Source organism: Vulpes vulpes, chromosome 15 (genome assembly GCF_048418805.1).
Source record: "Vulpes vulpes isolate BD-2025 chromosome 15, VulVul3, whole genome shotgun sequence".
NCBI lineage: Eukaryota > Metazoa > Chordata > Mammalia > Carnivora > Canidae > Vulpes > Vulpes vulpes.
The window spans coordinates 68,673,538-68,689,944 of NC_132794.1; the positions used below are offsets into that span (position 1 = coordinate 68,673,538).

A 16,407-nucleotide genomic window follows, 5' to 3' on the forward strand; every position below is an offset into this window, starting at 1 on the left:
TTTTTTTTTCTTAAGCTCCACATTGGGCTCATTGCAGGGCTTGAGCTCATGACTCTGAGACCAAAACCTGAGCTGGGATTAAGAGTCTGATGCTTAAACGACTGAGCCACCGAGGTGCCCCTCCTCCACACTTTTAAGTTGCCTTGCATGTAAGACGTTTCTAACAAATCTCTCTTTAATTCTGTTCAATTAAATTATATTTAAATGGCCTTTCCTACTGGTAAATGCTTTTCATTATGTTGTGCCTCACGATTACCATTATCCACAGACATTTGTCAAGCATCTGGCAGGGACTTGGAGTACAGCAGCAAGTAATATAGAATAAGATACGGTTCCTGCAAGACCTGTGAGCTCTTACCAACCAATGGGATGAGTTCTGTAGTCTTTAAATGAATAATCATTACATTCTTTTGTGAGTTTAGAGCCAAAATAAATAACAAACACTTTAGGCACAGGATGACATGGGCTATATTTAATGACTTTTTAAATAGTAAATGTTAATAGGACTCCAGAGAAAGGCGTAAGCACTTTTGTGCTGGACCAGTAGAGGGCCTCATTAGAATTTCTGGGCCTTGAAGCAAGGATAGAATCCAGGACAGCAAGGAGGAGTAGAAGGAGACTCCTGAGTGGGCAGAGTACTGAATGTGTTGAGTAAATAGGCTGCTACAGAATACTCTTCTGTGGGTCAGACTATTTCTAGGCAAGTTTTCTTATCTTGGCATTTTTAGTAATCTTGTTAAACAGATGGATGATTGTAGTATGCCCTACTTATTTTCTTAGTGTTCTGGAACTTTTACTAACTCATAACCCTGAGGGTTCTTGGAGAGAAGAGAAGGAAGTTGGTGGTGTGGAGTAGGGAAGGTCATCCATGGACCCTTCTTTGAATTTCAAATTTTATTACTGTTGAAATATTTTATGTTATGGTAAGTAAGGATATTCTGAGCATAGAACATTACCAGTTATTCCATCCTTTGATTTGTTATCACAGACTAGATGAGACAATACAGGCAATTGCCAATGGAACCTTGAACCAACCACTGACCAAACTGGATAGATCTTCTGACGAGCCTTTGGGAGTTCTGGTGAATCCCAACCTGTACCAGTCCCCTCCCCAGGTTAGTGGACCTTTGCTCTAACTGGTAATGAGAGGAGTTTGGGCCCAGATCCTTATCCTTTCAAGTGTGCCTGTTTCACAGGCTTTAGATACCAATCTGCTGTTTCAACACAACCACCAACCTTATTTTCTGCTCCCAGTTATTTTTCCAATATTTTGCAGCACTTCTAACAAGTTGACCTGTATTATCTTCTTTTCCCGAGAGGGTTTTTTTTTTTTTTTTTTTTTTTTTTTAAGTAAGAAATTTAGACAATCCCATGGTCTTTTTGCTAATGGTCTTTTATAGAATATGGGTAGTCCCATATTAGACAATCCCATGGTCTTTTTGCTAATGGTCTTTTATAGAATATGGGTAGTCCCAGAGAATGGTATTTTAAATTGATACGTTAACTCTTGTCGTTCATTTCTCCATTGTACATTGAGTATCTACTATATGCAAGCATAGTAGTAAGTGATAAACTGTATACTACTTCTATCGTCAAACAACTACTACACTAGCAGGGGAAGAGATTACATAAGCAGCCCTAATACTAATAAAGATATAAATAAGGTATGGTGGAAACCCAGAAGAAAGAAATGCTGCTTCTAGTTGAGGAGAATAAGAGAGGCTTTTCTAGGGAAGCTATTAAAAAATACTATGTAAGTATTAAAAAATACTTACATTAAAAGTAAGTATTCAAGGGATCCCTGGGTGGCGCAGCGGTTTGGCGCCTGCCTTTGGCCCAGGGCACAATCCTGGAGACCCGGGATCGAATCCCACGTCGGGCTCCCGGTGCATGGAGCCTGCTTCTCCCTCTGCCTGTGTCTCTGCCTCTCTCTCTCTCTCTCTCTCTCTGTGTGTGACTATCATTAAAAAAATAATAATAATAAAAATAAAAAAATAAAAAGTAAAAATAAAATTTCCATTTGTTAAAAAAAAAAAAAAAGTAAGTATTCAAGAAAATGGATGTTGGGGATGGTGGGAAAAAAAACATTCCAAGCAGAATAAACTGTAAGAATAAAGAATGGGTACATGTAAGTATGGCCTGTATATTTATGGAAAAAGGAATTTAGGCTGCTTAGATAATACTTATCAAAGGGATTATCCTGAGAAACAGAGTTAAGTGTAGGTAGGTAGAACCAAATCACTAAAGAATTAAATGTTCAGCAAGTTTTCACATTTTTGTTTTGTAAGTAAATGTGAGCCATAAAAGGTTATTATGGAAAGAGATGCAGTCAGAGCAGTGCTTTAGACAGCCTAACTGGAGATGCTTGTTCAGCACTATATGCATGCCAGGCTCTTTGCTAGGTGCTAGGCAATTAAAAGTTGTAAAGGCCCAGGTCCTATCCTTAAGGACTTCAGATTTACTGAGAAGACATGTTTGAGTACAAGTAATTTCAATTCCTTAAGATAGTTGCATATAACACTATATGTTAATTATACTTCAATTTAAAAAGAGATAATTGCAATGATAGACACATGTTGTGCATAGAGTAGGACTTCAGAAAACAGTTCATAAATGCACTAGAGGAGTCACCAAAGAAATAGTGTTTGAGAAAAGATTTAAAGGATGAATAATAATTTCCAATGAGACAAATCTAAGGAGGGAATTCTAGGTAAAGGTACAAGATGTACAAAGGCTCAGCAGCTTAGGAGTGTTGTAGGTTTGGTAGAACCAGAAGTAAATAAGTTTTGTTAGACGTTGAGATGAAAAAAAAGTTAAGATGGACTAGTAGGTATATTAGTTTCCCAAGGCAGCCATAACAAAGTATCACAATTAGTTAGTTGTGTTAAGACAAAAGAAATAATTCCTTCACAGTTCCATAAAACCAAAATCAAGGTATTGGCAGGGCCACACTCCCTCTGAAGGCTCTACGGGAGAATACTTCTTTGCCTCTTTGAGCTTTTGGTGGCTCCAGGCATCCCTTGATTTGTAGCTGCATCATTATGATGTCTACCTCCATTTTCACATGGTCTTCTTCCCTGTATGTTTTTGTCTCTAGATATTCTTCACTTTTATAAGAGGAAGTCATTGGACTTGGGGTCCACCTAGCATGACCAGTCACTGGACTTGGGGTCCACCTAGCATGACCTTATCATAATCTGATGACTTCTGCAAAGATTATTTCCAAATAAGGTCACTTTCACATGTCATGGGTAGACATAAATTTTAGAGGGGATGGTACTCAGCCGAGTACAGTAAGCCACATCTTGCCATGAAAGCCTTTAAGTCTCAGGCTAAGGAGTCTGGTTTTATTCCAGAGCAGGTGAAGAGAAGTCCTTGGAGAATTTTAGCAGAAGATTCACTTGACTTCATGCCTGTATAGAGAACATGTTGGAGAGGGGAGTAAGACTAGAAGCAAGTAAATTCCTGAGAAGGTTATTGCAGTAGTACCGTGGGGAGATGATGAAGGGCCAATTTAGTGTTGTAACACTAGTTGGGCAGCAGATAGTTATTTAAAGGCTAAAAATGTAGATGAAGAGACCAGTTAGTAGGCTTTAGAATAATATTATTGAAAGATAAGAGATTAATTTAGGAAAGTGGCTCTGGGAATATAGAAACAGATAATATAAACTGGAACTATAGTAAAGAAAACAGAATATGTACCTCAGAATTGTTCAAATACCAAAACATTTATGAAATCACTTATTTCTCCTCTGTATTTGCGTTAAGGACTTCTTTTTTTTTTTTTTTTTAATTTATTCAGAGGCAGAGAGAGAGAGGCAGGCAGAGAGGCAGAGACACAGGCAGAGGGAGAAGCAGGCTCCATGCAGGGAGCCCGATGTGGGACTCGATCCCGGGTCTCCAGGATCACACCCCAGGCTGCAGGTGGCGCTAAACCGCTGCGCCACCGGGGCTGCCCGAGTTAAGGAATTCTATACCTGTGTAGTGTTTAATGTATTCTGCTTTATGTTTTTTTTTTTTTAAGATTCATTCATTCATTCATTCATTTATTTATTTATTTATTTATGATAGACCTAGACAGAGAGAGAGAGAGAGGCAGAGACACAGGAGGAGGGAGAAGCAGGCTCCATGCCGGGAGCCTGACGTGGGACTCCATCCCGGGACTCCAGGATTGCACCCTGGGCCAAAGGCAGGCGCTAAACTTCTGAGCCACCCAGGGATCCCCCCTGCTTTATGTTTTAGATAGCTATTTATGTGTTTGTCTTCTTTTTATTTTTTTTATTTTTTTTATTTTTTTTATTTTTATTTTTTTTTGTGTTTGTCTTCTACTGGGATTATAAATTCCTTGAAAGAAAGAAATGTATTTTTTTGTATTTTATATGCTTTTCACATAGTCAAGTACTCAATAAATATATTTTTTAAGATATGATGCAGTTGATTAGAACCATAAATTTTTTATTACAGAAGGATTCTTAGAAATTAATTTAGTCCAACCCTCTCATTTTATAGTTGAGAAAACTGAAACTGTTAGAGGTTAAATGATTGCTTAGAGTCTCTAAACTACCACTCTAGTTGATTTTTTTCTCCTATAAATTATACACCTCCTCACCATCTTGTGAGCTAGAAGAGATGCTGAAAAGGTAGAGTTTGTGGATCTATGGGTAATTTTTGCTCTTCTAAAAAAAAAAGCCTTTTTCTCATGTCTATTCAGTTTTGGTAGATAACAGATCCAATTATCTTTATAATTCAACAGGTATTTATTAAGAGCCTGTCCTCTCCTTTCCCAACCCTTAGTACCTAACAACCCCATATACACACCCTCTTGTGAACCCAGTAGGGTAACATTTTGGGGAGAATGGGGGACAACTGACTCTCTGGATGAGTGTAAGTAGAGATACCTCTTAGGGAGGGTGGGCTGGCAGTTCAGCTCCTCACAGCTGCCTCTGTCCAAAGGAACTGCTCCTATTTATAACCCATTTAGTGTTCCCCACACTGTGAGCTTTCAGAGATTAAATCTGTACAAAAACCTGGAAAAAAAATTTTTTTTAGTAAATAGTAAAAGCTATTTACTGAATAGCTTTTTTTAAGCCTTTTGTTTTTGTTTTTGTTTTGTTTTTGTTTTTGGAGCAGTCTTCTTGTTCTCAAGAAACCTTAACCTTTGTCATTCTGTGACAGAATTACTCCCAGTTTCCTCTATTATCTCTGTCTTCTACTTTTCTCTTTATGTGATGGGAGCCCTGTTTCAGTAGTGCTGTCCTGTCTTTTTAAGGACCAGATTATTCATTTCAGGGCGAGAGAATATGTCACGCATCCAATAGAACTGCTGCCTGTGATGGTATCTGTTTGGCCTTATCATGATGCCAGCATGCGACACTGCCCCTAAACACATGAAAAGTGTGTGGACCAAAATGTTGAACCTTTGTTTGATGGAATTAATGTTTGGAAATTGCCCAAACCAACAGGGATCATTAATAAGTATAAAGTAGAAATAGTTACAGATGTTGTACTTCGTCTACTAGTTGTGTTGTTGCTGGAATTAGGAAGCTATGGAGATTTCAAAATTCTAATTATCTTTTAAGATGGGACCTTTGTTTTCATCCCTACGACTCCAACTGAACTTTTACCTATTAGCTTTTTTGGCCTTGTTTCAAAGATGGAATAAACTTTAAGAAAACGTGCCCAATGTGATTTCTTCATTATTAGCATTCATCTCATTTTGCTTATCTATCCCAGGTTCTTTCCTTGTCAGACAGAACTGTATGTTTGGTTTTTTTTTTTTTCTGTAGTGGATAGACCAGACAGGTGCAGCCTCACAGAAGAAGGCTTTCCATTCAGCGGGATCAGAACTAGAATTCAACTCCTATCGGCACCAGTTGCGAATCCAGGACCAAGAATTTCAGGAAGGCTTTGATGGTGGCTGGTGCCTCTCTATGCATCAGCCCTGGGCTTCTCTGCTTGTCAGAGGGATCAAAAGGTAAGGTGGAAATGAATCTTGGCAGTGGAAGATTCTACAGTGATATAAGCTTGATTTAAAATTATGGATTGGGGGGATCCCTGGGTGGCGCAGTGGTTTAGCGCCTGCCTTTGGCCCAGGGCACGATCCTGGAGACCCGGGATTGAATCCCGCGTCGGGCTCCGGTGCATGGAGCCTGTTTCTCCCTCTGCCTGTATCTCTGCCTCTCTCTCTCTCTCTCTCTCTCTCTCTCTCTCTCTCTCTCTGTCTGTGTGTGACTATCATAAATAAATAAAAAATTTAAAAAAATAAAATAAAATTATGGATTGGGGAGGTGCCTGGGTGGCTCAGTTGATTAAGCCTCCAACTCTTGATTTTGGCTGAGGTCATGATCTCAGGGTTGAGGTCGATCCCCAAGTTGGGCTCTGCGATGGGCATGAAGCCTGCTAAAGATTCTCTTTCCCTCTCCTCTCTATCCTACCTACCCCACCTCTCTGTTTCTTTCTCTTTAAAAAAAAAAAATACAGATTAGAATTCGTTTTCTCTAATCTGGTGATGATTTATAATATTCTTCACCACATAGAACCTTAAGCAATATAATCATGTATTGATTTGGTAGTGGTGTTTTTACTGAATAGCTTTAAAAAAAACTGAGGTTAACTGAGGTTAAGGATCCTAGTCATAGAAAGAACAGAATACCACTTTTTCATCTTTGGAAGAAAGTCTTTTGACAAGACTTCTCTTGGCTTTGCCTTTGTAATATAGCACTTAGAAACAATAATGGTTTGATCCTATTTGAAATTCAATGTTTTTATGCCTGTTTATTAATTTTTTTAGGACATCAGCCCAACTGTGGTTTTGTTTTTCTATCATATATCTATCTACTTAATCTGAGTAACCATATAAAGAAACTGTTTTACCACAAATTACTTTTCTACAAAAAATGCAGGACTTAGAGTTAAGTAGAAGTATTACAAAGTTGAGTCATTGTACTTCTTAATGATGGTCAGAAGTTAATGTTCTATGGCTTCACGTTTCTTCTCAATTCAATTTTTAAAAATAGTTGTTTTGGAGTGCCTGGTTGGCTCAGTTGGTAGAGCATGTGACTTTTGATCATGGGGTTGTAAGTTTGAGCCCATGTTGGGTATACAGATTACTTAAAAATCTTAAAAAAAAAAAAAAGTCAGGGTACCCGAATGGAGTCTCACATCAGGCTCCCTGCATGGAGCCTGCTTCTCCCTCTGCCTGTGTCTCTGCCTCTCTCTCTCTCTCTGTGTCTCTCATGAATAAATAAATAAAATCTTAAAAATAATAATAAAATCTTTAAAAAAAGACGTATTAGTTTATTTTTTTTAATTTTTATTTATTTATGATAGTCACACAGAGAGAGAGAGAGAGAGAGAGAGAGAGAGGCAGAGACACAAGCAGAGGGAGAAGCAGGCTCCATGCACCGGGAGCCCGACGTGGGATTCGATCCCGCGTCTCCAGGATCGCGCCCTGGGCCAAAGGCAGGCGCGAAACTGCTGCGCCACCCAGGGATCCCCTGTATTAGTTTAAAGTATACAACATAATGATTTGATATATATGTATATATTTTTTAAATGATTTCTCAATAAGTTAATACCTATTACCTCACATGGAAATTTTTTTTCTTATCATGAGAACTTTTAAGATCTCCTTTTTTAGCAGCTTTTATTTATTTAAACTTTTTTTATTTTTAAATTTATTCATGAGAGACACAGACAGAGAGAGAGGCAGAGACACAGGCAGAGGGAGAAGCAGGCTCCATGCAGGGAGCCCAACATAGGACCTGATCCCGGGACTCCAGGATCACGCCCCAGGCCAAAAGCAGTGCCAAACCGCTAAGGTAGCCACCCAGGCTATCCTCTTAGCAGCTTTTAAATGTACAATACAATATTGTTAACTATAGTCACCAGCTGTACATTACTTCCCTAGGACTTAATTATCTTATAACTGAAAGTTTTGAGACTATCTTCACCCGTTTACCTCTGGCAACTACCAATTTGTTCTCTGTATCTATGAGTTTGGTTTTTTTTTTTTTTTTGATTCCACATATAAGTGAGATCATACAGTATTTGTCTTTTTCTGTCTGATTTAGCACAATGCCCTCAAGTTCTATCTGTGTTGAAAATTAAATGACTAAATTTCCTTTTTATGACTAAATTATGTTACATTGAGCATATGTACCACATTTTCCTTTTCCATTCATCCATCAATGAACATTTGATTGTTTCCATGTCTTGGCTATTGTAAATAATGCTGCAGTGAATGTGAGGGTGCAGATATCTTTTTTTTTTTCCTTTCTATTTTGTCTATTAGAATTTACTATGCCTGGGGCACTTGGGTGGCTCAGTTGGTTAACTGTCTACCTTAGGCTTAGGTCATGATCCCAGGAGCTACATGTTAGGCTCCCTGCTAAGCACTTCTGCCTCTGCCACTCCCCCTTCTTGTGCTCTCTCTCTCTCTCTCTCTCAAATAAAATCTTAAAAAAAAAAGGAAAAAGGAACTTACTATGCCTAGGCAGTGTCCTAACTCATAACAGTAATAATACCTTATATTTAAATAGATTTTTTTCAGTTTAAAAGTAATAACCATGAAATATATCAGGCCAATGTTATTACAGTCTTGCACAATGAGCACTCTTAGGTAAGTAAAGATAAAGTAGCTTTCTCTGAATTACAAAGCTAGTTTGTAGCAGAGATAGAACTAGAGTTCAAGTTTTCAGAGTGTTTTTCCCACTCTCACTGTGTAAACTTCATTTTTCTTCTGAAAAATTTTTTTATTGGCATTTGGGATCAATCATTTCTACTTTGGTGTCATCATCATTAGCTGTGATTTCCTTTCTTCATTAAGGTGTGTTACTGTTACTATTTTCCTCCCCTCTTGAAGGTCAGGCCTTCTTGCTTTGGCTTGTAATTTTTTTATAGTTCATGTGTGTAGTGCCTTTAGAACAAATGCATGTGAATCTGCTTCTGCTCCAGGGCAGCTAGACCTTCAGATACCTGTTTTTCTCATTCAGTTTTCTGCAATTTAGTTATCTTTTCCATCTTCCAAAGTAGAAAACTAAACAGCTTGCCTTCTCCTGGGAGAATCAGAATGTTTACATTTCTCTCATCCTATTTTGGATCTGTGTTATTCAGATTTTGTTACTGAAAAGAACAGATGAGCAGCATCCAGCCCACAATCACTAATCCCACAGAAATAAAATGGATGGTTCTGCCACATTTGTGAGACCATTTTCCCAGTAACCCTTCAGGTTATTTGGTGTGGAGAAATGAAAGATAATGATTCATTCATTTATTGATTACCTGCTATGTGCCTGGCACTCTTTCAATTCATCTGTATTATAAAATGAAGGATATGAGAAAGTCCCTATTTCCCATTACAAGAATAGTATAATACGGGTATGTTATCAAGATGCTTTATTTCATTTGGTTGGGACTAAAAGAGGAACATCCTTCTTCTTTTCTTTTTCTCTTATTTTTGAGTATAGTTGACACAGGTGTACAGGTTAGTGATTTGAACAAGTTTATCCATTATGCTTTGCTCCCCACAAGTATAGCTACCATGTGTCCCATTATATTGCTACTATAGAATCATTGTATTCCTTATGTTCTGCTTTTTATTTCCATGACTTACTCATTCCATAACTGGAGTCCTGTATCTCCCTCTCTTCCTTCACTCATTTTGCCCAATCCCTCCTCCCCCAGGAACATCTTTTTGTCATCCTTAGAGAGTAATTAAATTCTCTTGAATGCATTGTTATTCCACTTACAGATTCTTTCAAACTAGTCAAGTTGTTTAATTATCTACAAAGAACATAATCCTTTATAAAATACTTAGCAAATATAAATGAATGTGGTTGCAATTTAAAGAGTGAAGATGATAAGCATTTTCATTTCCTTAAATTCTATTAAGTAATAATTATAAAAGTACTGTTCTTAGAGATTTGTGTGTTGGTGAGTTTTTTTCTGTTAGGTTAGAGAACAAGTAGCAAAGCTTCTAAGAAAAGGTTAGCCTTTGACTCAGAGAAGAGCAAGGAACAACTTAGATGCCTTGAAAATGTAAGATTTGGATCGTAGAAGTCCCACAGCTTTTAGGCTAGTGAAAGAAGGCTTGTGAAAAATCCAACTCTGAGTTACAGCGATTGAGTAAAAAGTAGGACCTGAAAGAGGTAAATTGTCTTTGTACTGATGAAGGAAATGCCAAAAACAGGGTTCATACTCCAGTGAGGGATATTGTATGTTTTTCACACAAAATACCCCTCTTTGTGAGATATCTTCTATAGATCTCTTGGTTCAACTAGATGATTTGCTCTATTAAATGAGATTCTCTAGGATATTAGAATTTAGATCCTTCCTACTAAATTTTTATTTGTTTTAAGGGTGGAGGGCAGAAGCTGGTATACTCCTCATAGAGGACGACTCTGGATAGCAGCCACAGCCAAAAGACCCTCCCCTCAAGAAGTCTCAGAACTCCAGACTACATACAGGGTTCTTCGTGGGAAAGGTAACAGTCATATATACGCCGTTCAGTATTATTTGATGGAGAAAAGTCATTGTCATTGATGTTCATCTTCTTTAATTTCCTTCTTCCTATGACTTTCTTTTTCCTGGGGGGTGGTGAGAGGGACTTTCATCTATGTATATGTTTATTTGTTTAGTGGCAGATCATAGACAGCTATTCAAAGATCAATTCACCAAAGAGTGCAAATAAAAATATCAGTTCCCAACACCAGAGATCAACCAACTAGTTTTAATTTTTAAACATTTTTTTAAAGTAGGCTCCACACCCATCATGGAGCCCAGTGTGGGGCTTGAATTCATGATCCTGAGATCAAGAGCTGAGCTGAGATCAAGAGTAGGACACCTAACTGACTTGAGCCAGTTTTAATTTCTTTTTTTTTTTAAGATTTTATTTATTTATTCATGAGAGACACAGAGAGAGAGACAGAGCCAGAGACATAGGCAGAGAGAGAACCAGGCTCCATGCAGGGAGCCCAGTGTGGGACTCGATCCTGGGACTCCAGGATCACGCCCTGGGCCGAAGTCAGGTGCCAAACCACTGAGCTACCCAGGCGTCCCGAGCCAGGTTTAATTTCATCTGAGGAGATTTTTTCTTTTCTTTTTTTTCCCTTAAATTGTGAGAACACAATGACTGCTGTAAACCTAGGATCTTAACAATGGGAAGAACAACCACAATAAGAATTAAATTTTTAAGGAAGTAACCCAAATAGACATCTGCTGTGGAATTTGGACAGGTCAGAGTTGGTTGACTTAAGCAGTGTATTTTGGGAATCTCCCCAACCACATCAAGTTTGGATTCAAAAAACCACTGCTGACCCTTAGATTTCTTGTTTTTCTTCCTCTTATCTAACTTATATGGTTGTTTTGAAGGTAATATGAGAGGATAATTACAGAACTACCTTTAATAGTTTTTAGGAAACCAAAGTTTTTCGGAATCAAAAGTGCATGTTTCCTTAAAAGCACATTTTTCTTTTTTTTTTAAAGATTTTATTTATTTATTCATGAGAGACAGACAGAGACAGAGACACAGGGAGAGGGAGGAGGAGGCTCCATGCAGGGAGCCCGACTTGGGACTTGGGACTTGATCCCAGGACTCCAGGACCATGCCCCGGGCCGAAGGCAGGCGCTAAACCGCTGAGCCACCCAGGGATCCCTGCATTTTTCTTTTGACTGATATGACTGGCTTGTTTTAAATTTGTGTTCTGTCATTTTTTAATTTTTTTTATTTTTTTTATTTTTATTTTTATTTTTTTTTAATTTTTATTTATTTATGATAGTCACAGAGAGAGAGAGAGAGGCAGAGACACAGGCAGAGGGAGAAGCAGGCTCCATGCACTGGGAGCCCGACGTGGGATTCGATCCCGGGTCTCCAGGATCGCGCCCTGGGCCAAAGGCAGGCGCTAAACCGCTGCGCCACCCAGGGATCCCTCTGTCATTTTTTTAACTCCCTATGTTCTGTCAGTCTTATATTTTTTAATACACTTTTTTGGTTTTTCTTTTCACACCTGTAGCTTGTTTCCACAACCATTATAATCACCAAATTCAAGGCTATTCCAGTTGAGTATAGATGGAATTGGTTTGTTTAGAGTGAAGTTGTGGGATCCTTGAACTTTGATGGTGTAAAGGTAATTTTTTTTTATAGTTTAGGATGTGGATAGTGGACTAAGCCAGCCATTCACTAAATTTTTTGCTAAAATACTAAAAGTTGCACTAAATAAAAACTTCATTGTTTTCTATGTCTACAAATAGATAATAGAGAAAGTGATTTGTTTAGAATTGGAAACAAATTTGTGAGTTTCAGAATCACAAAAGCAATTTATATGATCCTTCTGTTATTTTTGATTCAGATGTGGAATTTCCCAATGACTATCCATCAGGTTGTCTTCTGGGCTGTGTGGACCTCATTGACTGCTTGTCCCAGAAGCAGTTTAAGGATCAGGTAAGTAAAGAATAATTCTCTTGGACACATTTGGTTTGTCACCATAGTTGACTCATACATCCTTCAACACAGAATATTGTGGAGATAGTAAGATGTTAGCAACTGAATTTAGACATGTGAAGATAATCTTCTCATAGAGAGGTACTGGAGAGAGAAAATATCAGGACAGAAACAGAAAAACTAGTGATGTTTTGGTTTCTGATACATGTACATACCTGTATGACAAGCTGTTGTGCCAGTCAGACTAAATGAGTACAGGGTCCTCATCCTTTCATAAAACTTTGCTGCTTTTGGTAAAGAAACCCTCCACTATCCCTTAAATTATTTCAGTTAGATGATGGGGATGATAGGATTTGTTATTATTTTGGAATAGTTGGTATAGGCCAGAGAATTCATGATAGGCAAGTATATTTGAATTCTTATTGCCTGGACCGTGCCTATATACCATACATATATATATAAGTATGTATTTTTTATTTATTTTGATCACTGAAGATTAAACTGACATAACTAGAGTTCGTTTTTGAACAGCAGAGGGAGCCAAAGGACTTTAGCTTAATTTAGAGTCTTATGTTTAGACCCAAACCATCAGAAATCCAAAATGAGAAAGTCTATCCTTGAAGCATGAAGAGTCTTACCTAACAGTATGGTTTTCTTGTTCTTTGAACAGTTGCTTTATTATTTTTTGTTGTTATTTATTTGTTATTTATTTATTTGATAGAAAAAGAGGGGGAGCACAAGCAAGGTGAGGCGCAGGCAGAAGGAGAAGCAGGTTCCCTGCTGAGCAAGGAGCCCAACTCAGGGCTCATGATCTGAGCCAAAGGCAGTTGCTTAACTGATTGAGCAACCCAGGCACCCCTGAACAGTCGCTTTAGGCAACAACTGTGCCTAGGAAAATGTTGTTCAGTTTCATTTTTCTTAGTAAATTGTTTCCCAGATTTATTTACCTATTTTTTTTTTTATTTACCTATTATTACTGTTCTAAAAACTGTTCCTATCTATCTTACCTCTCTACCCTTTCCTCATAGATTTTAACCAGTAGTCACTATCCCTCTAGTTTTCTTTCATTTTCTTGTGGATTGCCTCCTCAGCCCTTCTCTGATTACTTTATATTTATTTATTTATTTATTTATTTAAAAGATTTTATTCATTTATTCGTGAGAGACACAGAGAGAGAGAGAGAGGCAGAGACACAGGCAAAGGGAGAAGCAGGCTCCAATGCAGGGAGCCAGACTCAGGACTTGATCCTGGGTCTCCAGGATCAGGCCCTGGACCGAAGGTGGCGCTAAACTGCTGAGCCACCTGGGCTGCCCATTCTCTGATTACTTTATAGATATGAGTACAGCACAAGGTTTTTGACATGAATTTGATGCCTAGTCTTTTGTTCTTCTCTTATTACCTGATCCAAACTAGGTAAGACCATAGACACGTGGAGGCCCTTTGTTTTCCAAACTCGTGCCAATGCCTATATGGTCTTTTGCCCATTTTTCCAGGATCTCTTTTGCTCTCTTCCTTTCCCTTTTTATTTTCAGTCTAGAAGTAAAAATTATAAAAATTCCTTACATTGGTATTCGGGATGCCTGGGTGGCTCAGCGATTGAGCATCTGCCTTTGGCTCAGAGCGTGATCCTAGAGTCTCCAGATCAGGTCCCACATCAAGCTCCCTGCATGGAGCCTGCTTTCTCCCTTTGCCTATGTCTCTGCCTCTCTCTGTGTGTGTCTCTCATGAATAAATAAATAAAATCTAAAAAACAAAAAACATTGATATTGGCTTTATAGTTTCTTTTTTAAGATTTTGTTTATTTGAGATAGAGAGCATGAGCTGGGGCAAGGGGCGGAGGAAGAGGGAGAATCAGGGATTTGAGCAGGGAGCCTGAAGTGGGAGTTGATCACAAGACCCTGAGATCATGATCTGAACTGAAGGCACAAGCTTAACCAGCTGAGCCACCCCTGTGCTCCAGGCTTCATAGTTTTAAAGATTCTTACAGTCATTAATAGCTTAGTATGACTTAGTATGTTATTAATATATTTTCTGCATAGTATATTTGCATTCTAAAAGGGAACTCAGGAGCATCTGGCAAGGTGAGTGGTGGCTTTGGCAAGGGGCCTTCCTTTATTTTCTTGTCAATCAAGCAAATAAGGTCATCTGATATAAGGTCAAATGATTTCATTCACTAGACAGCAAGTCTTTCTGCCACAGGTTTGTGTAGAGAAGGGTAGGAAATTGTAATCCTAGTTTATCTACACGGTATGGCAAAGTTTATGGGAATTAGAAATCTAATTAACGAAACAAATCTTTTTGGTTTCTCAGAGATACCTTTCTTTCAGGTCAGCATGATACTCCTCCTCAAGCTTAGATTCTGTCTTGTATCCTGAGGATGCTGAGGGCAGCACATAGAAATGTAGGAATCCTCCCATATGTTCCCAGCTGGAGGTCCTGGCAACTCTCCTTATGAATTTCCCTGATGTGTGACATTAGAATATCCCAAAACACTGGAAGCCAGCAGGCTTCATCAAGCAGGAATCCCTTACCCATTTTCCCTGTGGTCAGCTTTTCCGGGGCTTTTCCCCACTATTTCTTTTCTGTGTTTGGGGGTTGCTCAGGAATATATTCAGAATTGGTATTAGACCTAATTGGGGATTTTTTATTGGGTAAGGATCATTAAAAAGTTGTAGCTTTGGTATTTGGCTACTTTTTAGAAAATGTCTCAAGCATCCTTGGTAATCTGCCTGTCTCTGAGCTAGGGTTCTATGATGTAAGAAATGTGATTACCTAGCCTATTTTACAAACCTTATTCTCATTTCTGTAAGAATGAGTTGAAAGTTTAGGAATAATAGCTCTAGACTAGCATTTCCCAAACTATTCCATGCATGTGTTCTCTGCAGACATAAAAATGGGGGAGGTGATTCTAAATGACACATACATTTGGAAAATGTATTTGTAGCAAATTAATGTGTTTATTTACTGCAGACTTTCTCAGAGCCCTTAATATGCTAGTGTGCATTGACTCTCTGATACATCTAGTGGATATAACATGCAGTGTTCCAAAAACTTTTAGACCATAAAATCCCCTCCTCCTACCCCATGCACACTACCTAGTTACATACTGCTGAATCGGTATCTTGAGGTATATACAGCTTAGAAAATGCTAGTCTACGTATGTTTAGTATTCTTTTATTCTCATAGGTCATCTCACTGAGGGCGAATCATCCGGGAAATGGCTTCTTGACTTGTGTCTTTTTTTTTTTTTTTTTTTTTTTGCATCTTCACACTCATTTCTCATCACCCAGCTGAATTACTTTTCTTTGTAAACCAGTGTAGATGTAATAATTTTTATTTCAACTGAAACTAATCTTCTATGTGACTTGGATTACATTTTATTTCTCCATCTTGTTCCTAACTTTTTCCTTCCCCAAAGAAACTCAGTAAATTACTTCCTGACCTCACATTCTTGGCCTTTCTTTGATAAGTTAAAATATACTAAGCCCTCACTATTTTTGGCATCGTGTGATTATTCTCTTAAAAAAATACAAAACAGAAAAATTTTTATTAGTGGTTGTTTAAAATCAAGTACAATACTCTGATTTTTAAAAATATGTGCTAAAAATGCTTTGCCCTGAGCCAAGAACTCATCTTCATTTTATCTTCTAAGAGTAGTATGGCTGGCATGGCTAATTTAGGCCAGAAAAAAATCCCACTATACCCTCAGCCCTCCTGAGTAATGGCAGGGATTCAACCTAGACAAGCTAAGAATGATACAGAAAAGACTGTGGGCTCAACTCAAGACAGAAAGGTAGATGAGAGCCATCTAGTTACAACTTCTCCTGTATTACCCTGGAAGGAGCCCATGCCGTTTGCCAGCATTTTATCTGCCAGCAGCAGATGTAAGCTCTCAAAAACAGCAGGGAGGATGTTGACTGCAACAATGCATCAAGGCTGTGGTTTGTAACCTCAATAGTAAGGCAGTT

General features: G+C 38.3%; 1 protein-coding gene across 3 annotated transcripts in view; it reads left to right on the top strand.

Moving 5' to 3' along the window:
* Positions 1 to 16,407, top strand: part of TRIP4 (thyroid hormone receptor interactor 4) — a 58,368-nt gene that overhangs the window by 20,702 nt on the left and 21,259 nt on the right. For all 3 annotated transcript variants that reach the window (XR_011997422.1, XM_026005555.2, XM_026005633.2), the window contains exons 8-11: positions 989 to 1,115; positions 5,787 to 5,974; positions 10,359 to 10,483; positions 12,348 to 12,439. Coding sequence is in view for 2 of the 3 variants with exons in the window: in XM_026005555.2 (XP_025861340.1) it covers positions 989 to 1,115; positions 5,787 to 5,974; positions 10,359 to 10,483; positions 12,348 to 12,439 (532 nt within the window). In the remaining variant the exon portion in view is untranslated. The remainder of the gene's footprint in view (positions 1 to 988; positions 1,116 to 5,786; positions 5,975 to 10,358; positions 10,484 to 12,347; positions 12,440 to 16,407) is intronic.